General features: G+C 49.0%; 6 protein-coding genes across 6 annotated transcripts; 4 read left to right on the forward strand and 2 right to left on the reverse strand.

Annotated features, from left to right (window-relative positions):
- Positions 1-3,548: 3,548 nt before the first annotated feature.
- On the forward strand, positions 3,549-7,652 carry N7517_011354 (putative cell division control protein Cdc25; the record flags this gene model as incomplete). Its single annotated transcript, XM_056729077.1, has 5 exons — positions 3,549-4,638; positions 4,659-6,776; positions 6,833-7,049; positions 7,122-7,428; positions 7,625-7,652. Exons 1-5 carry the CDS (start codon positions 3,625-3,627, stop codon positions 7,650-7,652), a joined length of 3,684 nt encoding a protein of 1,227 aa, XP_056574892.1. The 5' UTR covers positions 3,549-3,624.
- Positions 7,653-8,742: 1,090 nt separating this feature from the next.
- On the reverse strand, positions 8,743-9,803 carry N7517_011355 (Mov34/MPN/PAD-1 family protein; the record flags this gene model as incomplete). Its single annotated transcript, XM_056729078.1, has 2 exons — positions 8,743-9,719; positions 9,779-9,803. 2 exons carry the CDS (start codon positions 9,801-9,803, stop codon positions 8,743-8,745), a joined length of 1,002 nt encoding a protein of 333 aa, XP_056574893.1.
- Positions 9,804-10,341: 538 nt separating this feature from the next.
- Positions 10,342-12,840, forward strand: N7517_011356 (putative microtubule associated protein (Ase1); the record flags this gene model as incomplete). The annotated part of the gene is made up of 4 exons (XM_056729079.1): positions 10,342-10,458; positions 10,516-10,568; positions 10,623-10,837; positions 10,892-12,840. The coding sequence occupies 4 exons, from the start codon at positions 10,342-10,344 to the stop codon at positions 12,838-12,840; spliced, it is 2,334 nt and encodes a 777-aa protein (XP_056574894.1).
- A 908-nt stretch (positions 12,841-13,748) lies between these two features.
- N7517_011357 (ABC transporter integral membrane type 1) lies at positions 13,749-19,141 on the forward strand (the record flags this gene model as incomplete). The annotated part of the gene is made up of 16 exons (XM_056729080.1): positions 13,749-13,839; positions 13,899-14,029; positions 14,089-14,838; positions 14,912-15,194; positions 15,252-15,485; positions 15,558-15,788; positions 15,854-16,383; positions 16,454-16,616; positions 16,681-17,031; positions 17,084-17,207; positions 17,268-17,339; positions 17,400-17,515; positions 17,581-17,722; positions 17,796-18,362; positions 18,428-18,826; positions 18,901-19,141. The coding sequence occupies 16 exons, from the start codon at positions 13,749-13,751 to the stop codon at positions 19,139-19,141; spliced, it is 4,425 nt and encodes a 1,474-aa protein (XP_056574895.1).
- A 282-nt stretch (positions 19,142-19,423) lies between these two features.
- N7517_011358 (glutamate--tRNA ligase MSE1) lies at positions 19,424-21,551 on the reverse strand (the record flags this gene model as incomplete). Its single annotated transcript, XM_056729081.1, has 7 exons — positions 19,424-19,997; positions 20,068-20,234; positions 20,293-20,550; positions 20,609-21,025; positions 21,084-21,121; positions 21,181-21,253; positions 21,300-21,551. 7 exons carry the CDS (start codon positions 21,549-21,551, stop codon positions 19,424-19,426), a joined length of 1,779 nt encoding a protein of 592 aa, XP_056574896.1.
- A 266-nt stretch (positions 21,552-21,817) lies between these two features.
- On the forward strand, positions 21,818-23,298 carry N7517_011359 (putative DnaJ domain protein (Mas5); the record flags this gene model as incomplete). Its single annotated transcript, XM_056729082.1, is given in 5 exon segments — positions 21,818-21,854; positions 21,922-21,980; positions 22,041-22,684; positions 22,742-22,979; positions 22,999-23,298. 5 exon segments carry the CDS (start codon positions 21,818-21,820, stop codon positions 23,296-23,298), a joined length of 1,278 nt encoding a protein of 425 aa, XP_056574897.1.
- Positions 23,299-23,447: the final 149 nt, after the last annotated feature.

Genomic DNA, 23,447 nt, shown 5'->3' on the forward strand with positions numbered 1-23,447 from the left:
CACATGCGAGCACGGGATTCATCACATTGGCAATAATATTCAAATATCATTCAGGGCTCGTAATATTGCTGATCTATTACTTATCCAACGGAGAAGCTCCCCCTCTCCCCCCCGCGCGGAGGTGCTCCCGCGGAATTTTCTCGAAAAAGGTGGACACCAGGCTAAGGGGGATTAAGTGGGAAAATGACGGAGGACGGAAGACCCGGAAAACCTTCTTCGTTTTGAGTGTCGCGACTTGATTGCTCGAAACCCGCTAAGGTTTAACATTTGTCGTCTAGAACAAAGGAATTTCCAACCTTGGAACGAATAGACTTCCATAGTCAGGTAGACTAGGGGCGTTTTTACTCCATACAATATAAAGTGAGGCGGGAATTGGAATTAAGTGGAGAGATGGGCGTTTCTTGTGTTGCATTGGAAATTGAGGTGGAAATAATAAAAAAGAAGGGGAAAGTAAAGGAAAAGGGGGAGCAAGAGATCATCGGAGACCCGAGATTCTGGGTAAGTAAACAAGGGGGTGGGATCGCGTCGTTATTGGACGTCTGCTGCACCGAGCGGCAGGATTGGGTCTCGGTAGGAATCTCTCCGGTTTGGGGCTTGTAACTGGTGATGATGTCGTCTTCCTGGGTTCCTGCGACTCGCGTAATGTCCGGCTGCAAGGAACAAGGAACGAGGGGTATGGTGGCGATTTTTTAATTTGAAGGCCGTTTGGTTTGCTAACTGGTTTGTTCTTGGGAAATACACCATGCTCTACTTTCAAGGTCAATTGGGCCAGTCGCTCCGTTTGTTCTTGGATTTGTTGGTCTCGGTCTCGCTCGCTTTAGTCTACAACAGATACTCCCTACTCCGTAAGTACATCCTACTTTGAAGAATGGGGCATTGTCTCCTCGGAATTCGATAGAAACATTGAGATACTGGCAACATTCACCTGTATACTTAAGATATGGTTTAATATGAGGTAAACACTTTCTTCCAAAAGAGAAGGAGATGTGTAATAAACTTTTTCTAGCCAAAGTATACAACGTCCCCTATGTGAAACTCCTTCCCGTAGATTAGTTGCTCGGAGCCTCTTGTCTGTTGAGCAGTTTACAAGTGACCTCGGTCAGGCGTATAATATGTGATGTTATTAGCTAGAATTATGTCAACATATATTTATCAACTCGAGTAGTTACCTATCAACCTATTTTTGGTCAGCACATACATATATATTTTTATCCATTGTTTATAATATTTCCAATTGTACTCCATACCATACTCCGATCAAAGTGAGACAGATATTGGTTCCAAGCCGAGGTCCTGATGCTAGCTATATTGTATAAACCTAATCGGAGATGGGTTCCTGAATTGGCGTTCCGATCCATCCGTATATCCTAGATACTTCGTTGTAATGAATGACGAAGTATACTCCGTACACGTGCCCACGTCGGCACAAAAGACTATCTTCAGATATAACTTGATATGCTCAATGGATAACTCGCTTACAATTTACTGTGACTTCGCTTGCTCCGAATATGCAAGTTCCACAAGCCCCATTACATATAGTTTTCTCACCTTGATTGGAGTAGGCCGGGTTCTACAACGTGTTATCAAAAGGTAATATTATTGCTCGACTGTAATGCATTGACTGCCAATTTTGTTTGTCCATGCCAAATAAGACTAATATTAATTGCTTGAGACCCCGAATGTTCCCCACAGAGCCATTGCGCGTCTATGAGCACACACCTCTCTTAACGACAGTCATCTCCACGAGGAGCAACGGTCCGTTGCTAAGTGGGTAAGTTCCCAAGCCCCCGGGTCCATTGTGCATGGTTCTACCAACGGTCTTGCATAGAGCGGAACCTCTTAAGGTGGAAAGCTGTCGGTTCTCTGAAAATTGGAGAGGTATGTACCATGGTTCAAGTCGGAAAAGTGTGCGGGCCGTGTTCGATTGGCTGTAAATGGATCATGCCATGTGCCAATGCGCCCCATTTGAGGGGGCCAAATGATTCTGATTGCAAGTTCACATCGAGAGATATCATACACTACAACATACAGAGACATCTTAAATGCGTCAAACTGGCCTTGAAAGAGTTCGCGACTGTCTTGCAGAAATATCACTGAGAGACTCTCAAGGCTTTTGTGTCTATGGAGTACGCATCGAAGCGCGGAATTAACTATTACGTGTACATCATCTGTACAACATATATTGCTGTATATTATTATATGTATTGTACTAGGGACCCGTGGACGAGTGTCAGCACGATCCAACCCGAGTGTGGAAAGTGGGAACTGGAAAATCCACTTTAGAGTATCCCAATATTAAATACACAAAAAACCGCCTTCTAGAACCATTTGGCGCTAATTGGTTAGATAATACGGAGTAGACACCTTCTCCGATGGTTATCCGAAAGAGTTCCATGGCTATACGTTTGACAGAAACAACTTGAAAGGCCTTTGTCACACTCCACTGGGGCTGGGCGCTCTGGTCTCGTTGGATATCGTTCGAGCACTTGGACCACTCCATTGCCCATTCTTACTGAGACAATATGTTATAGGACTTATGCATTGTTGGTTCCCCGAGGTACGGAGTAAATGGATATCAACTAATAATTTAGATGTCGGTTTTGTTTTACACCCCTTACTGGTTTCAGCTAGGATATCCTTGAACTATTGAAGAGTGAAGAGGGCAGATGGAGTTGAGGTACATATAATATGTCAAATCATGGGCACTTGCAGCTCGCAGCTCCTATGTCATTCTTCACAATTGCAAATTGATAGATGCATGTCTTCCATGTGTCAAACCACCAATAACCGCAGCCGAAAATTGTATTTGTGGGTCATGGACCAGTCTTCACGGAGTATATTCTAATATTTTGGCATTTGTCACTATTTTTTGCGGCTATACATCAAACTACATACATGTACCTAAGCAGGATGACTGCTTAAATCTATGTAGATGTGACCATAAGCGTGTAAGCAGGCATGCGCCCAGGTAAGCGTGGATATTTCATCACACAACTCCAGGGCTCACACAGACACAGGCAGTGGGGAACATCATGCTATCAAAAAAGACAACCGTGGACACCAAGTACTCCGTAATAATATAATGGTCTCTCCAGGGCTAACACACGGGATAGCCCCCATTATTATGGGCTCAGACCTAATCTTCAAAGGTTCTGTGAAAGATCAACTAGATGCAGTCGCAATCACATAATGTCAAATTGTACCTGTAAGAGTGTGGATATCCAAGTAACTGACAGCATCACCGTCTCATTGGTGTTTAATGCAAAAATACATATGTAGAGAGGAATTCATATGGTATTGTAATATTCTTGTATTCTTACTGATTCCCCTCAAAAAACTGGCCTGGGTATGTATTAATACAGGTATTTGCATGCGCCCGTCCCGCCTCCACCTGGTGCAACTCCCCCTAATTCAATCCCACTTCCATTTCTCTTAGAGGTTTCTACTTGTTGGCAATAGAGTGTTGGATTCTTCTTTGACGCAAGGTTCACTTTTTTTTTTTTTTGAAGAAAGTGACTCCCCTCCACCCTCTCCAACGTCGAATACAGCCATGAGCGGATATTGAGCTCGCCCCTCCCTCAACCCCTCCAGAAGCTCTCTGGATTGTGGCCTTGTGACCCCTCGATGTTTGAGATTCGCGCGGCAGATTTAGCCGTTGACACTACTGCGCTGGCCAAGTCTGGGACTGTTGCGACCGCATTCGAGTACACCGACGAACAAGTGACCACGCCCACAGCCCAGTCCCGCTATCGCGGTCGGGGAAACAGTGTATCACGAGATAGGTACAATCATATCAACCATTCCCCGGTTAAAATGGCCTCTGGATATGCGGTCAGCCCGGAACCCCCGGCGCTCTTCGTGCGGGCCATGTACGATTATGACGCCGACGATCACACTAGCCTGAGTTTCCGCCGTGGCGACATTATCCAGGTCCTCAACCAACTAGAAACCGGATGGTGGGATGGAGTGATCGATGATGTTCGAGGTTGGTTCCCAAGTAACTATTGTACCCCAATCACGGACGCGGACGATGTCAGCGACCACTTCGCACACGCCCACCACGAAACCGACCTCAGCGCGGACTCCGGCCTCGAAGATGAATATGGCGATGCACACGATGAGGATGAAGTGAACTCCGAGCGCAACTCTCGAGACTCACACCCGATCCCCCCCACCGAGGGTATTCTAGCGCCCAAGGAGCAGGAAGAGGCCGCATTCTGGATCCCCCAGGCGACACCCGACGGCCGTCTGTTCTACTTCAATACCCTCACCGGATATTCCACCATGGAGCTCCCTTTCGAGAACCCGACCGCAACAACCGAACCCGGCCCGCGAGATCGAAATAACTTCTTTGTCCCCGACCAAACACGGCCACCCCCGGAGCTGATGGCGCGAGGCTTTGAGAGAGATGAAGACGAGTACGATGGATCTGCATCGGAGGCAGAAGGAGAGTCGTTGATGTTAGGCTCGCATGACTCGATGTCTCGTCGACGCCAGTCCGTGGTCGACGGAGTATCCCCTGCCACATCCATGGATTCCTTGTACGCACCGGGGTCCAAAGATTTCAAAACACCGCAGCCGCCCAGCAAGAGCTCGCAAAAGGCATACAGTCTGGGCGGAAACAGTACTAGCACATCTGTGAACGAAAGCTTTTCCAGGCCTTCTATCTCCTCCAACCCCCCCAACACTTTGTCGACGATGGCTTAGCGCCACCAATAACCTGGCCTTTACTTGTCGATAACATGCGCCACGCCGTGGAAGCTTATCGCCAGACGCTTTTCAAGGGTGAGCGTGCAGAGTATGTAAGAAAGGCAGAGGACATATCTGACCATCTTCGCATGTTGCTCGCTGCTGGATCTGACACGACGGATAACCACTCTGGCAACCCATCTATCATTTCCACAAACAAGGCCCTGTATCCTTACTTCCGGGACATGATGTCCAAGTTCTCGAAATTGGTTCTTTCATCACACATTGCCGCTGCTGATTGGCCTGGTGCCGACTCGGCCAATAAATGTTTGCAGGAGGCCGATGGAGTTATGCAGGGTGTATATGGCTACGTGGAAGTGGCTCAACAACAGCGCGGGGATGCGATCCATCGCGTGGTGCCTGGTTTCGTCAGCGGTAGCTCTTCGGGTGGTAGCTGGCAGAACAACGGTGTTTCTTTGAATGCTTCAGGTCCGACATCATTCCTTGTCCCGGATGGAGGGGACTCGCGAGTAGAGCCATCGGTCACGCTTGACACTGCATTTTTGGACTCAATCGACATTCTCAGGAGATCTTTTGTTGGTAGCATTCGTCGACTAGAAGAACGGTTGATTGTAAACCGGAAGATTGTTACAGTGGAGGAACATGGAGATATTGCGGATGCAATCTCAGCTGCTGCAATCAAGGTCATCGAGCAGTTCCGCCCATGGATCTCCTCTGTCGAGTCGATGAATTTAGCTCCGTTGGGGACCAGCTTCCAGAACCCCCAGCTAGTAGACTTCAGCTTGCAAAAGCAAAGAGTCTACGATGCTATTGGAGATTTCGTCCTGAGCTGCCAAGCAGTCTCTGCCCCTCTGGCTGATGAGTGGGCCGAGCTTCGCGGTAATTCCCTCGACGATCGTGTGAATGCCGTGCGAGGCATCGCCAGGCAGTTGGAGAACTATGTCTCCCAGATTGGCTTCTCCCTGTCGCTGCTCCTCGAGCAAATCCCCACCGAACCAGCATCATCTCTACGACGCGATAGCCGCCAAGAAGTGGAAGATGAGTCGTACAAGAACCTGCATAACCGAGCTGATTCCAAGGCTAAGATTGCCACGGAGTCAATCGGGATTCCATCTTCCTACGCCCCTGAAAAGGAAGGCACCAATAAAGTACGAAGAAACATGGACAAGGCACAGCGATTCTTTGGCCAGGCGCCCCCGACAGCTATCACCCGAGAGCCAATCCGGGAGCCAGTCCGTGAGCCCGAAGAGACCCCCTGGTTCTTGAAAATGGCCCATGAAGGCGAAGTGTTCTACGATAACAAGGGAGACTTGCCAATCCTCAAATGTGGAACACTTGCGGGATTGGTTGAGCACCTCACCCGCCACGATAAGCTCGATGCATCTTTCAACAACACCTTCCTTCTCACCTATCGCTCTTTCACTACTGCTACCGAACTATTCGAAATGATTGTTCAGCGATTCAACATTCAGCCTCCATTTGGCCTGAATCAAGATGACATGCAAATGTGGATCGATCGGAAACAGAAGCCGATTAGATTCCGTGTCGTCAACATTCTTAAGAGTTGGTTCGATCACTTCTGGATGGAGCCTAACGATGAAATGCACATGGATCTTCTGCGACGTGTCCATAACTTTACCAGCGACTCAATTGCTACGACAAAAACCCCAGGAACCCCTACGTTATTGGCCGTGATCGAACAACGACTTCGAGGACAAGACACAACTGTCAAGCGCCTTGTTCCAACTCAGAGCACCGCCGCACCAACACCAATTATCCCTAAGAATATGAAGAAGCTGAAGTTCCTCGACATTGATCCGACGGAGTTTGCTCGGCAGCTGACCATTATTGAGTCGCGCCTCTACTCCAAAATTCGGCCCACCGAGTGTTTGAACAAGACATGGCAGAAGAAGGTCGGTCCTGATGAGCCGGAACCATCTCCCCATGTCAAGGCCTTGATTCTTCACTCGAACCAGCTTACCAACTGGGTCGCCGAAATGATTCTCACTCAAGGCGATGTCAAGAAGCGCGTTGTGGTCATCAAACACTTCGTGAACGTGGCTGATGTATGTTGGTCTCTTAATGTTTGACAAATCCTGGTTTTACTAACTCGATTATGCAGAAATGTCGCAACCTGAACAATTACTCAACCCTGACATCCATCATTTCTGCTCTTGGAACTGCACCCATTCATCGTCTAGGTAGGACGTGGGGTCAGGTTAGCGGACGCACCTCCGCAATTCTGGAACAAATGCGTCGGCTTATGGCTAGTACGAAGAACTTTGGCGAATACCGAGAAACCCTGCATCTTGCTAACCCTCCCTGTATTCCATTTTTCGGTATGCATCACCATTTCAAGTGGATTGGCTTGGAGTATCTGACCCCTTTGATTTATGGCTAACACATCCTAGGTGTCTATCTTACGGATTTAACCTTCATTGAAGACGGTATTCCATCTCTAACACCTTCAGAATTGATCAACTTCAATAAGCGGGCCAAGACTGCAGAGGTAATTCGGGATATTCAGCAATACCAGAATGTGCCTTATCTTCTGCAACCCGTCGGCGAACTGCAAGATTACATTCTCAGTAACCTTCAAGGTGCTGGTGACGTACACGACATGTACGAACGAAGTCTGGAAATCGAGCCTAGGGAGCGTGAGGATGAAAAGATTGCAAGGTATGCCGAAGCCACAAGCAGAGACAAGGGCTCCTTGTTGTTTGCATCCACCGTCGCTATTTTGCGATAATGGTTTTTTTTTTGTTTTTGTTTTTGTTTAAAGAATGGCGTTTGGCTTCTCGGCGATACCCAAATTTGACCTCCAACATATTTTCCTGGGCCAAGACTGCTTTTTTTTTTTTCTCAAAACTGTTCGGCTGTTGAGACTAACCGTTTTTGATTCTGAATCTCGTAGATTACTATCTGAGTCCGGTTTCCTGTAACCCGCCAAGATCCCTGTCAAGTTCAAAACGCCACACAGGTTCGACACATCTACCATTCGTCCAATGACGCCACTTGTTCGATCGTCGACACGGGAAATCCGCTCCTTTTGGGGCATTTACGGACCTCGTGACCGTGTTAAGACTGTTTTAGTCTCCACTCATACCTCTCACCTCTCAGGGATACTTGCAGATCGATTTATCGCATGCATCTTTCAAAGACCCACCTTTGAGCACGCATTTTACCCTCACATGCATCAGCGCACCGAATACGGACTCCGTACTCGCTTCTCGACTTACCCGACAATAGAGCTGCTCGATTTGTTGGGACTTGTCCTATTCCCCCTTTTGTCTTCCATCTCTTATCTCCCAGATGAGGTTACCTGCCTCTTGTGGCTTGAACTCACCTCTTTGTACTGACACATATTCTGACCATTTTCTGGTGTACATTTTTTGGCCTTTGATTTCGCTTTTTTTTCTTTTTCTTTTTCAACATATCCCCTAGTGTTGTCGCCAGGTTGGGGCGATCTGCTTTTTTTTCTTCTTTTCAAGCTTATGTCCTCCACGCCTTCTTCTGAATAATGATACGTCAACGACTTGAGACTTGTGTTCCTGTCTGGTGGATGTTACCCGGTGGAGTTGGCTTGGTGCTTTCCACTTCATTATATACAGTGTTCCAATACTTATCTGATTGTTGCCCGGAATATTGCGTATTCCGCGCCAATAGAGATTGATTCTCTTGATTTATATTTACTTAGGCTAGTGGAGTAACTGCATCACCCCAGGGGGGCCCGGTATCTGTCGTTTATTGCCCTTGCCTGTGACGGTGACGCCCACAAAACGGTAAGATATGAAGTCGTAAATTCGTTCATTCGCAGGAACTGCAATTTTAGATATTCTATGTTCTTCATGGATCGAGAAAGACTGCTGCAGATGGCGGGGCCCGATAACTCGAGAAAGGCCAGAGAATATGGCGAGACAAAGGAATAGAGGAATATCAACCCGCTGAGCGCCAAATACAACAGTTCAAGCTAAACAAAAAAGCGTGGCGGTCATGTCATTATGGGATTGAACACCCATTATCTGAGCTGAATCACTCTGTCGAAGGTGTCTGGTTTCCGATGCCGTGGAAGAGCTTCATCTTCGTTTCAGATGCCAAGAGACCCTTCACCTCCTCCGCAACAATCCGCTGTCCGCCGCGGACAACCTTATCCAGTTGTTGATCTTTGGTATTGACGCCACCGGCACGAGGACCAGTCCCTTCCATCCCACGTGCGGCTTTGCGAACTTTTTGGCTGAGATCCATGATCTGCTTGTTACCAAAATCACGGGAGGTGAAAAGCGGACTTTGGCTGAGAGTAGCCACCCAGTACTTATTCCATAGAAGGGACAATATTTCCGTATCAAGAGTGCTCTTGAAATGACTGACGTCAAGAGAGTAGTACTGATTGGCATGTGCACCAAAGTCCTCCGCCTTGCCGAGCGGGATAGTCTGATACTCGTCGTCCTCATGAGCCTCATTCTGCGGGGTAAAGTTGGAAGGGAATGTGCGGAAAGCGCCGATCTCAACGCGGCCCGCGGAGATGGTACGGTCTGGATCGATGACGACGGCGACAAAGGGTCCAGTCATTTGCTGTGTTTGCTGAGTGGCGACGTCAATCCCAGACAGCCAGCACCCATAGCCAGGGTGACTGTGATACCATCCGACAGCATTTTCCATCCGCCCCGCGTCTCGACACGATTGCAGATATGATACCATGTATTCGTTTGCCTCGTCCTGTGCATTTACTCGGGTCTCGGTGCCTTCGACGGGCAGCCGGAACGCATCTGTCACAACGAAGGTGTTTGGTAGAATGTAGCCTTGCATCAGACCCATAATCTCTAGTGAGCCACCCGAGCGGGCGTGCATCACCATCTTCAATAGTGCCGTAGCGGAGATTCGGACGTGCTTGAAATAGTATGGGTCGGTGGCCCATGGTCGCTCGTCGTTGAGGGCTTTTTCTGTATCGGCATTGTATTCATAGAGGGCGTCTCGTTGAGGGTCGAAGACGCTTATCGCGTTCTCGAGCTCTGTGCGGGGACATTGGTCAATTACAAGCTGGTTGTCATATGGGTATGTAGGTACTCACCCCAGGCCTGCTGGGCAGCCTGCATCTTGGATGAATGGGAATGGAGCAGACAGTCGAAGGGTACGCAATGTATTGGAAGAATCAGAGTACGTAAGGCAAGGGTTCGGCGATAATGGGAGTTCTGCAAGGACCGGAGAATAAATAGTATCAGAAGCCAATGTATTAAGTAGACTTGGCCGTGGGGTTGACCATTGATTGGCAGTATTGGGCGGTGGGGCTGCTGAATCATCCGTTGCCCGTGACGACGATCGCGCCCAAACATCCACTTGCGACCTTAGAAACTTGATGTTATCATCCGCGATTTCAGTGCTTCCCCCTCATAAACAACAGTGTGTTCGCTGTCCCATGTCGCTGCCCTAAGTGCTTTCACAAACCTCCACTCTCGTTTATTCCCGTCGCACCTTGTGTGCTGAGAACCCTGTGTGCCAGGCTCTCTTGTTTTGATCCCGACATTGGTCACCCTGTCGCAGCTTTGCTCGGCACTGTGTCGTTGGATTGGATACATCCCGTTCTTTGTTATCAATCTCGACTTTTGTCACACCCATTAAGGGACTTTCATTACCATGGCGGTAGACACTGGCTACCTGACCACTCAGGTCAACAACATCGTCGCTCAGCTCCATGGGATTTACGATGAGATTGGAGTTCCCGCGCGTGAGCGCGACTCCCGCGAGGCGGAGGTAAGTCTGGTCTTGGTATCATAATGATATTGTCGCGTGGCTAACATAGTGATACAGCTCTTCAGTGCCCTGTCGGAGACCTTGAACAATCATCTTAAGGTCGTCGACGAGTGAGTCGCACCCATAACCCGACCCATTGGAGGCTTGCTAATTCCTTTTTTTAGGGAGCGAGAGGATATGACACAGGAAGCGGAACGTCTCATCACAGCGATTCAACAAATGGAGTCATCCCTGAGCGACGAACGGGCCAATGGCCAGTACGAACTTAACCGCGACGACCTTCGTGTCACTTACCCACTTAACAAATGTATTGCGTTCTTGCGCGAGAAGAACGACTCGATGAGCAAGTTGCATCGTGAGCGCTTTGAACAGGTTAAGAGTGAGTGTTATCTGTGTGATGTGTCGCTGATGCCCGCTTACTGACGTCCAATAGAACTTGTCGACGCGCTTGAATCTTACTCCTCACACCTCGAGCCATCATTTGTTAAGCTCGAGCTTCCGCCCACTGCGCCAGGGGCCTCGATTCCCCCGAGCTTCGACCTTTCGCCCATGTATGTCACCGCATTGGATGCCGAATTCACCCACGTCTACGAGGAATACCATCGCCGCATTTCCCAGGTCCAATCTGCCTGCGAAGAAATGATCAAGCTCTGGGCCGAGCTCGGAACACCCCAGGCGCAAACAGATTCCAATATCATGAAGTGCTATCGCGAATCCCCCGAGCAACTCGGTCTGCACGAAGATGATGTCGCCAACCTCATGGCCAAGCGCAATAAATTGGTGGAAGAAAAGAAGGGCCGCGAGCGCAAGATCAACGACCTCAGAAATACTGTTATCTCTCTTTGGGATCGCTTCGGTGTTGAGGAGGCTGATCGCAAGGCATTCCTGGCTGCGAACCGCGGGTGCGGTTTGCGCATAATTAACGACCTCGAAGAAGAATTGACACGCCTCAACGAACTCAAGAGACAGAATCTCCACCTATTTGTGGAGGATGCTCGTTGCCGATTGCAGGAACTTTGGGACAGTCTATTCTTCTCCGAAGAGGAAATGCTCGATTTTACACCTGCATTCTCCGATGTGTGCAGTGATGCCTTGCTTGAGGCTCATGAGGCTGAAATTACACGACTGGAGCACCTCAAGGAGCAGCGAGCTCCTACTCTCGAAATGATTGATAGACACCGCACTCTCCTGACCGACCGCGAGGCACTTGCAACATCAAGCCAAGATGCATCCCGCCTCATGGGCCGCGGGAACAAGGGAGAGAAGCGTGACCCTGGAAAGCTCTTGAGAGAGGAGAAGATGCGCAAGAGAATTGCCAAAGAATTACCGAAACTTGAAGCTGATTTACGGAAAGAGTTGGAACATTGGGAAGATGAATTCGGCCGACCATTCCTGGTGCACGGAGAGCGATATCTTGATTCGTTGACACCTGTCAGGTCGATGCTTCCACCACGTTCAAAGACACCATCTGCACCACCCTCGACTGTTAAAGCAAGCACATTGAGACAACAGCCACCTACCCGCCCTGGAAGTTCCATGAGAGGCCCGCCTCCTCCCCGCTCAGCCACCAAGACCCCCACTAGCAGCGGCCCAGTTAAACACAATACCATTGGATACGGTGCCTCTCGAGCTGGGGCCACCTCAAGAGCTGGTGCATCATCCCCTTCGAAGCTTCCCGCCCGTGTCCCGCTGGGAAACATGCCCCATGGAAACAACTCCCCTGAGCGTCGTATCCAACCCGGTGCCTACTCGTCAAGCACCCTTGGAAAGATGCCGCCCCCTCGCGGACCTCCCCCACGGATGCGTGCGTTAACCGTCGAGTCAAGGGAAGACCGCTTCAGCCACCTCATGGAGCCACCTCGCTGCAACAGTGCTATGTCGAGTGCCTATGTGCGACCTGTTAGCCCCGAAGACGTCTATGATGACCGGCAGCGATCCTTCATGAGCAATTCAGGATTCTCGAACTCGCAAAGATCCACCGGATTCTCTCATTCATCCCACTCTTCACAATCGTCACTGTCTTTGAACTCCTCTAACCAAACCTTCCCCCGACCAAACCCGTACCTGCAGCACGCAGCTCCACCCCCAGCTGCCCGTCAGGTCTCCAACGCCTCTACAGTCAACACTGCAACCTCTGGATCTGAAAACTGGGAGACTTTCGAGGACGGCTCGGGATCAGAGGCCGATCCCAGTGATATTTACTATTCCAAACTCCGTGCTGCACATGGAGGAAAGCGATTTGCACCCGAGGATGGATCGGATCTCACTGGCAAGAAGTCCAAGGGTATTCGCAGTGTCAGCCCAGACGGTCCGCATCCCGGGCAGGTCCTGCGAGTTGCTGGCAGTGACAACGAGTGGGCCGATGACTACGAAACTTATTAGATATTCCGACATCGCCTCTCCCCATAACGCATCTCACAATTTGCACCTCATTTCTCGGCGCCTCGGATGTTCAATGGTGGTTACGCAACCGTTGACCTTTGATGATCCCACGACTGGATTCTGCACGGCTCATGATAAACCTTGGCTTCCCTTTCACGACTGAGCCCCTTAGCTTCCTAATGGGCAGTTTTCTTCTCTCTCCACATACGATAATTCCCGAGGGGCCGACTACATCTTCTCTTCCTGTCCAAAATTACGAGTTTATCATGTTATTGTTCATGGTCTCCTTCATCTGTTGATGTTGAGACCAAACCCTGCGCCTGACTGTGTCATGGCGTAGCCTTCCGAGGACTACTGTCATTCACACCTTTTCCGACTGACACCCTCGCTGCTCCGATTCCCTCTGGGTTTAATCTTTTCCTTTTTCTGGTCTTCTTGGCATGGTGTTATCTTCCTTTGTTTCTCTGTCACTTATGATTTTTCTTGGCTTGGTGCTTATGGCTTTATTCCCTGTTCGATCTCCGGTTTTGCCTCGGTTTTCACCGTTTTTCTATGTATTTGTCAGCGAAGTACAGTGTTTTGATATAGTGTTGTTAATTCTATCTTCTGGTTCCTCAAGCTTTCAATTTAAGATATACATAAATATAATTTAAGCTGAGACACTTGACTTCTTTATGGCTACCCACCCACTGGAGATATGACTTGGTTTGCGGCCTAAACAACAAGAAGATCTCGAGATATCACATCCGTGCTCAGGACGGACTCCGTACGGAGTTACCGGCGTTCTAGATGGCGTACCAGGCTACCGTCAAACAAGCACCTGCCTCTTTTTGGGGCTGAATTCCATCTCTTAAATACGACTTCAAACTTGTTCCACACGAACCACAGAAGCTCAACTCTGCGTTGCAATGGCGTCGACTGTGGTCGGGGACACCTGTGACAGCCTCTTTGGGCCTATAGTCAGTCAACATAGTTGTCGTGGAGGGTTCGACTTTACAGGTATATCTCTCCGATGTCTGGGCGCCTGGGCATTCTCCACATATGCTAAAATTGCCAAGTTCTGTTCGAAGCTTGGATATTCAACATTACTCCAGCAGCCTGTTTCCTCCTGCTGTTACCTATTCGCCTGTTTCAGCTGTCCAGAGAGTCCTTGAAAGTAAAAACTTCATCGATTCATTTGGCGACGCTGGTGAGTCTATCTATCTATCAATGGTCCGGCTTGAAACGTCTAAATAATGCTCTATACAGGCCATCGCGACAGTATTGGCAGGAATTCAAGTCGTTTTGCTTGTATTTAGTGCGACGCAGCACTACCCCGCACAGTATGTGTCCCTTGCGGGTACTACCCTCAGCCTTATAGTGGCCGTTTCTATTGTCGTTCTGCTTCATTTGGAGCACAGCCGAGCCGTTCGACCCTCGTTCCTCGTTTCTGCATATCTATTTATCACGGTGCTTCTAGATATTGCGCGAGTACGTACCGCCTGGCTGTTACCATATGGTAGAGCATACCCGGCCTGTCTCACAGCGTCTCTTGTCACCAAGTTGTTCCTCCTGGTGTTGGCGAACGTTGAAAAACGCAAATGGTTGTTGCCGGCCGAAAAGGCTCAATCTACTGAGTGTACAAGCGGGCTCTTTAGTCGGGGATTCTTTGCCTGGCTCAATGAGTTGTTGAGAAAAGGACACACCTTGTTACTCACTGGCGATACGCTACCTAACATCCACGAGAAGCTGTCGTCTAGTGATTTATCCGACCGATTTTCGAAGTCATGGGCATCGTGTAATCAGAGTCGTCAACATGCGTTGTTGCTGGCTATCGTCAATTGCCTTCGCTGGGATATTGCTGCTATAATTTTTCCTCGACTCGCCCTGATAGGGTTCAACATAGCGCAGCCATTTCTAGTTGGAAAAACCGTCACATTCCTCGAGCAGACTGAATCTTCGCTGAATATTGGCTATGGATTGATAGGAGCCATCACGATTGTCTTCATTGGAATTGCTGTAAGTCTTGTGTCTTTCACCACTTATCGCATTATACCGGATGATCGTTGATCAACTGGTCTTTGTAATTTAGGTCACTACGGCATCTTATGAGCACCTAGGGTTTCGTGCTACGACTATGGTCCGCGGTGGCCTTATGGCTCTTGTCTATCAGCACATGATGGAGCTACCACTGGGGAGCACCGATGAGTCTAGTGCCATGTCCCTCATGGGAGCTGACGTTGAAATGCTTGCGGAGTACTTTCACTCTACAGTGTGCGAATCCTGGGCTTGCATCATACAGCTAGGACTGGCCGCCTGGATCCTTCAGACTCAGATTGGTGTTGTTTGTGTCACACCTATTATAATTGTAGCAGGTATGTTCTCTGATTTCGTCTTATAAGTGGTCACAATAGATTGATTGAGTTGGTTAGCCTTTACCGCTGCTTCTTTTGCCATGGGAAATGCTGTATCCGCTCGACAGAAGACATGGCTACAAGCTACAGAGAAGCGCATTAATTTCACCAGCCATGTCCTCGGCTCAATAAAAAGCGTCAAATTTCTAGGACTGACAGAGATCATAAAGAAATCCATTGCAGACTTGAGGATTGAGGAGCTTGAGATCTCGAAGAGATTCCGCCGAATTCAAACCGTCCGTGTCTGCATGAGTACGTAGACTTGTCCCTGAATATAGGGAACGCGATTGGATACACTGGGATCAGACTAACAAACGCTTTCAGTAAACCTCCCAACAATTATCGCGCAGTTTGCCACTTTTGCGACCTATGCTGTGGTTGCGAAGGTGCAAGGGTCTAATGGTCTTTCCGTCTCACAAGCCACCACGGCCCTTTCACTGATAAACCTGCTGATCAGTCCTCTCATGCATCTATTGCTGGCAGTCCCAGACACTTTCGCGTCAATAGGATGTCTGTATCGAGTCCAGGATTTTTTGAGACGTCCAAATATTGTTGGTAAGTACTCCGAGACTTTTCCCATTGAGCAAGAGGCACAGCGAATTAACCCCATTTACGCATAGAAAGAAGAAAATTGATCCAGCCAGAAGGTTATACCCCTGCGTTACCTACCGATTCATCCGAATTCGAACTCGGGGCTAGGGGAATTTCCTCAGAGAACCAATCCGACATGCTGATCTCCCTACAAAATGCCCGATTCGGCTGGAATAGCTCGCCATCGGATAGTGCTGGTATCACACTGAATCCGAGTCCCTCGCCCTTGGGTACTCTAGTTGCGATTGTCGGTCCTGTGGGAAGCGGAAAGTCCACGTTCCTCAAAGGCCTCGCAAATGAGACGTCTGTTCTCGACGGCGAAGTCTTCATCAAGTACCCAGACCTGGCTTTCTGTGAACAAACTCCATGGCTAACCAATACGACAATCCGTGAAAATATCATTGGAGAAAATTCATCCGCTGCGTTTGACGCTGATTGGTATTCGACTGTGGTGAGCGCCAGTGCGCTGGATTCTGATCTTAAGAAGATGCCAGCGGGTGATCAGACGTCTGTGGGCAGCAAGGGCTCTAAGCTCAGTGGAGGGCAAAAGCAAAGAATTGTAAGTGCACATTATGTTCCATCCAGCCTGGAAGTAATAACAATGGGCTCGTGAACTGATTTTATTATAGGCCATAGCGCGAGCTGTGTATGCTCGCAAGCGAATTGCGTGCTTCGATGATACTTTGAGTGCTCTTGATAATGCAACTGCTCGACTGGTATTCAACAATGTGTTTGGTCCGTCCGGGCTGCTGCGTCGACTGGGCTGCACTGTATTCCTCGCGACTCACAATGGTACGCCTTCCAAAATCCCGGTATCTTCGTCTGGCCATTCGTAGTGGATACTGACAACCAGCAGTTCAATATCTACCACAAACCGACTTTATAGTCGTACTCGGAGAGAATGGAAATATTTTGGAGCAGGGCAGCTTTTCTCAGCTTCTCAGTCATGCTGGAGGATATGTTAACCGGCTAGGTATCCAACCAGGACAGATCGAGAAAGAAGAAATGCAGAATGACGATACAATCGGGCTTCCAGAGACTGAGGAAGTCATGTTAAGCCGCATATACACCCCGGCTTCTACCGATGAACGCCGAAAGACGTCTGATTTTACCATTTACAAGTACTATTTCTCTGCCATGGGGTGGATCCGAGTCTGTGTGTTTACTTTCTTACTGGTGGTGAATGGTGGCATTGGTGGACTCCGCAGTAGGTCAAAACTCTTGACTAATGATACCGTATGATGCTTATTCTTGCATAGATGCTTGGATTGGGATGTGGTCCTCTAGCCCCGACAGCGCTTCAAGTTCGAGCTTGGGCTATTGGCTTGGACTGTATGGGGCATTATCTTTCATCGAAGGCGCTTCAATGGTTTTTGCGGTATAGTAAGTGAAGCCTTCTTTCCTTTTGTCTAGATTTTCAAGCTAATTGTTTTCATCTATAAGCTGGACCTGGGTCGTGATTGTACCGGCCGCATCGAAAAATGTTCATGCTACTGTCCTGCAAACTTGCATGAGGTGAAATTTCCAATTCTTCATCGATCAAATATCGACCAGCTGATATATTTACCTGAGCAGTGCCCCTTTATCCTTTCTATCTCAAGTAGATACTGGCTCTCTTATCACCCGTTTCAGCCAAGACATGAGACTGGTGGATATGATCCTCCCTCGAGGTTTCATCACTACAGGATTTCGTAAGTGCATTCATTTTACATATTCTTCAATTATTTCACCTGTTTCTGACTTGAGCTATATTAAGAAATTGTTGGGACCCTTTCACAAGCCGCAATCACCATATCTGCATTGCCATATCTGGCTATAGCCCTGCCCTTCCTAGTTGGGGCATTAGTCCTGGTTCAGCGCTTTTACCTGCGCACATCTCGCCAGTTACGGCTGTTAGAGTACGTTTGTCTGCGCTAGCAATTCTTCAATTTGATCATGCTTTTGCACAGTTCAACAACTGACAACCCTCAGGATTGAGCTCAAAAGCCCCCTTTACACTCATTTCATTGAATCCCTCGCCGGTGTCGTTACCATCCGTGCCTTTTCATGGACTACAGCTTCTAAATCCAAAATGTTGTATTTACTTGATAGGTCCCAAAGGCCCTTCTATCTCCTGCTGTGCATTCAGCAATGGCTCGGCCTGGTGCTAAAACTCATGGTGACCGGCATGACGGTCATTATGGTTGGGGCAGCTGTAGCTCTGCGCGGAAAAGTGAGCCCCGGCCTGATGGGCATTGCGCTGATCGGGATGATGGATCTGGGAGACATCCTCTCAGACTTGATCCAGAACTGGACCCTCCTGGAAACGTCTTTGGGTGCGATTTCCAGGATTAAGGAATTCTCGGAAGATACTCCAAGTGAGGAGCAATATGCAGCCTATGAGAAGTTGCCAGACACACAATGGCCAAGTAGGGGTGATATCTCATTTGTTGGCGCAGACATTGCGTATGAGTCAGAGAACGCAGAGCCCGTGTTGTATAGTATTCGTCTGGATATTCGTGCCGGGGAGAAAGTCGGGTTGTGTGGTAGGACCGGAAGGTGAGCAAAGACAGCCTTGAACGAATGGATTCTAGAAGAGGCGAAAACAGGCTGACCATTCACAGTGGCAAGAGCACCCTGGCTCTATCACTACTTCGTCTTAACGAGGTGGTTTCTGGCCAGATCCTTATTGATGGAATCGACATATCGACAATTCCTCGACCATTGGTTCGGCACCGGATCAGCTCTCTTAGTCAAGAAGCATTCATTTTCCCGGGTACAATTCGGCAAAACGTCGATCCTTTAGGCATCGCCACCGATATCGATATCATTGAATCTCTCAAATGTGTCGAAATCTGGAATGCTCTTGTTTCTGCGACGAACAGCGGCGACAACAGCGGAGCGTTGCTAGATGCAATACTGTCTGACACGACTTTGTCCGAAGGACAGAAACAGCTCTTTTGCCTAGCAAGGGCGCTTCTCAAGAAGAGTAATATTCTCATACTAGATGAGCCGACAAGCAGGTATGTGATTTATTTCCATCTCTTTACTTCTGGCTATGATTATGCGAGCATTTCTAACTAACCATTACAATCAGTCTGGATGCAGAGACAGATGCCAAGGTCCAGAAAGTCATTCGTCAGATGTTCCAGAACTGCACTATCATTATGGTTGCGCATAGAGTTCATACCATGCTCGACTTTGACCGTGTGGTTGTTCTGGATAGTGGTCGAATCATAGAAGAGGGACATCCCTCGGAATTGCTGGCGAACAAAGAGGGCGTGTTCTTGAGTCTGCATCATCTGGAGCAGTCAACAGGAGGTAAACAGGATCTCTGATTTATAGTCTCATTAGGTGCACATAAAGACTTATAGCCTCTAAACCGCAATGCACATTAGTACGTTTGTTTCTTCTCTATCAGTCAGTCGGTAAATTCATGATAAAGACGAATTACAGATCAGGGCAGCGACTCATTATGGAGTCATTTGCCACAATTCAAAACGGACAGCCTGCCTACCAATTGATTAATGCATCAATATCTTGTCTTCAGTAAATACATATTGGCATTGGGTTATATCAGATACAGCTATAGTACAGTCACTCGATCTCTTTATCCTACATTACCGGTTAGTCGCAAGACTTCCCATCCAGCTCTGATCCTCAGGCAAAGTGCCCTTCGGAACTCTCTGGCCAGCAGAAGGAACAAGGGACTGTGTCAACGCCTTAGCGTCCTGCACTCGGCGAAGTGTTTCATCTCTCCCGAGAACTACCATAGTCTCTGAGATTCCAGGCCCAGGCGCAGAAGCCGACAGTGCCCAGCGGAGGTAGTGATACAGCTCCTTCTTGAATATTTTGCCTGCGGTCTTAGAGTCAACGGGTGTCTCTGACTCAGACGTGGAGACGATTATGCTTTCTGCGCCATCGTAGCTGTTAATGTTGTCGCGGTGCGTTTCGATATTCCAGGCTGCGGGTGGGACAAGGGTTAAAGCGGCTGCTGCGGTGTGCAGGGCTTGAATTGGGACTTCCGGGGAGGATTGGGGTGAGACCGGTTTGTAAGGGGCTCTGTCGAGCTTTGGAGTAAAGAAGACGGAGTTGCGCTGGGCGAACTCCGTTGCATCTGTGTAGCTATTGACATCTGCGCGGATAAGGGGCGCGATGTATTCGGAGAGAGTGCGACCTTTGAGGATCGTGGTGCTGATAGGTGTTAGTCATTAGGTACTATATAATCTCCGCGTAATCTCTTTCCTACCAATGGCTGACTTACAGTTTATCGAGAGGGTGGCTTTCTTCCACCACCGAGGTCACGTTCTTCACCATTTCGTCGAATTCCGGGCCGCCGCTTTTGACCAAGCGTTGGATATGTGCCTTCTGGAGGAACTGGAGTTTTTCAAATGAGACGACAGTATTGCCTCGAGTGATTTTCAAATTGAACTGGTAGCATTGTTAGCAGTGAAATTACGGCGTTTTCGAGAGACCGAGAAGAACATACAATTTGTTCCAGTTCCTTCAAACTTAGCACATCAGACTTTTCGGAATGCGACCAGCCTAGAAGGGAAGCAAAGTTCACCAAAGTGGCTGGGAAGATCCCTTGTTGATCCCTGAATGATGAGAGGTCGATGTCTGCGTTGCGTTTGCTGAGCTTTTGTCCACTCCGGTCGACGAGCAAAGGGACATGAGCAAAGCTTGGTGGGGTCCACTTGAAGGCATTGTATAGCGCCATGTGCATAGGCGTAGATGCCATCCATTCCTGATAAATGTTAGTTCGGTATCTTATGACTGATAGCTACAAATATAAGTAAACTCACTGTTCCTCGAATAACATGAGTGATCTTCATGCAGTGATCATCCACGACATTTGCCAAATGGTACGTGGGGTGTCCGTCCGATTTGATAAGAACTGGGTCGTTGTATACACGGTCGATGAAATCCAACTTCGAGTTGTTCGGCCGATTCTGACCAGATTTGCCATAAACCAGATCATTGAACATGGGGTATTCGTCCACCTTTAATCGAATAATGTGTGCCTCTCCCTTGGCTGCTCGATCTTCTGACTCTTCAGCAGATACATCGCCGCATTTCCGGTCATAGCCAGGCGGGAGTCCTGCCTGGCTGCGGTGACGGGCGATCGAATCCAATCGTTCTGCGGAGCAGAAGCATCGGTATGCATGCCCATTAGAGACAAGATCATTGGCATGGGACTGGTATAAAGCTGTTCGTTCGGACTGCACGGAATCAAAATGTTAGGAATTATTTGCTTGCGACAAAGGAGTGATAGCTCACTTGTCTATAAGGTCCATAGGGACCACCAACGACGGGACCTGTCAGCAAAGCGAGAGTCAGCGATTGCCCTCCATATTTGTATAGATCTCAAACCGACCTTCATCCCAGTTTAATCCTGCCCATTGTAGGTCGTCGTAAAGTCGCTGTTCTGCCCCGGGAATCGTCCGTTTCTACCGCCATCAGCCGTAGTCCATGGAAGGAGCGCAACCCACGAACCTGGTCGGTGTCCTCAATCCGCAACAGGAATTGACCTCCGGTGCGCTTTGCTAGCAAATAGTTGAAAAGTGCTGTTCGTAGGGAGCCTAGATGGAGATATCCGGTGGGTGAGGGCGCAAAACGCGTGCGCGCAGGGCCATTTGGCAGTTTGTTCTTCGGATTAGGTGCTCGAGCAGCCAGAGAAGATGAAAAGGGTCTGCATTGGATACAGGACCAGGATCGCCTGGCAAATATGCCTTGAGGACTTCTCATTGTGAAATATTCCAAGTAGAAAAGAGTGGCCGATCTCTTTAACATGTGCGGAGTTGCGGAGTTGCGGCGCGGAGCTCCCGAACAAAATTTCTCAACTTTGGAATCAACAACTCCCGTCCTCACTTCTCATTCACCAACGTTTATTTTTTGCTATTGGGCTTAAGTTAACAGCCTCTTTACATTGAAGAAAAGTCCGATCGTATTTTCCACGGATAATCACAGATAAGTACGTCGCAAAGTCGTGTTACTTTTTGGCTCTACTAACAATGTTCTCAGTGGCTCCGGCTGGAGTTGACCTCTATGGTATGTGCTTGTTTGCGCCGATCAACTATAGAGAAATGCCATATTGATCAGTTACTAATTTATATAGAGGTCCTCGAGATCCATCAGAGCTCGACTAAAGATGACATCCGCAAGGCATACCGCAAGGTAAGACGAATCCCGTCCATCTCCGTATTCCGGCGATACTGATAGTCGGCTTTCTAATAGGCGGCCTTGACCAACCACCCCGACAAAGTCCCCGAATCCGAGCGCGAGGAAGCCTCAATCAGGTTCAAGGCGGTGCAGGAGGCCTACGATATTCTCTACGATGATGACAAGCGACACCTCTACGACACACACGGCATGTCTGCCTTTAACGGCTCGGGTGAGCCGGGCATGGCAGGACAACCTGATCTGGATGACTTGCTGGCACAGATGTTCGGTGGTGGCATGGGCGGCATGGGCGGCATGCCTGGTATGGGAGGTATGGGAGGAATGCCCGGAGGTGGTCGCCCCAACAAACCGCGCAAGAGCCCCAGCGAAGAGCAAGATTACGAAGTCAGCCTGGAGGATTTGTACAAGGGCAAGACCGTGAGGTTTTCCAGCGTCAAGAACATCATTTGCGGACATTGCAAGGGCAAGGGTGGCAAGGAAAAGGCCACTGCCAAAAAGTGCTCGACTTGCGGTGGCCATGGCCACAAGGAGGTCTTGCAGCGCATGGGCCAGTTTGTGACCCAGCAGACGGTTGTTTGCACCACATGTAACGGAGAAGGCTCATACTACGCTCCGAAGGATAAGTGCAAGAAGTGCAAGGGCACGAGAACGACCGAGGCGAAGAAGATCCTGGAGATTTACATCCCCCGAGGCGCGAGGTAAGCCTGCCTTTTTTTTATATTTTCTAACGGGATCATATACTCACTGTACTCTAGGGAAGGAGACAGAATTGTGTTGGAAGGCGAGGCCGATCAGGTGCCCGATCAAGAGCCCGGCGACATTATTTTCAAAATCATCGAGGAAGAGCACCCCGTGTTCACACGTGCCGGCTCGGATCTCCGCGCAACTATTGATATCACTCTTGCTGAATCCTTGACCGGGTTCTCCCGCGTTGTGATCAAGCACCTCGATGGCCGTGGTATTGAGCTTAACCACCCCCTCACCGCCGGCGATGTCCTCTCTCCCCGGACAGGTCCTCAAAGTTCCCGGAGAGGGAATGCCAATGAAGCGTACCGATGCCCGTGGCGACCTGTACTTGGTTGTCGACGTCAAGTTCCCCGATAACAAGTGGAAGCCCACCCCAGAGATGATGGAGAAGCTCAAGGAAATCCTCCCCAAACCCAGCCCCCCTATCAAGGCCGACACCGTGGACGAAGTTGAATACAACCCCAAGGGCCGGATGGAAGAATTCGGTGCGCAGGATGGCCATGACGCATCTGGATGGGAAGACGAGGAAGACGACGAGGAACCAGCACAGTGCGCAGCTCAGTAAAATTCTTCTTGCATAGATGGCGTCTGGGACCTTGTATTAATAGGGGACTTGTGAATAGAACAACCCTCTTGACTTCAAAACACATTATAGACCAATGTATATCGACGTAGGGAATGGGTTCCACTCATCCCGGAGTGGATCAATGTGGA

This window comes from Penicillium concentricum (genome assembly GCF_028827145.1).
Source record: "Penicillium concentricum strain IBT 3081 chromosome Unknown utg000006l_segment0_segment0, whole genome shotgun sequence".
Lineage (NCBI taxonomy): Eukaryota > Fungi > Ascomycota > Eurotiomycetes > Eurotiales > Aspergillaceae > Penicillium > Penicillium concentricum.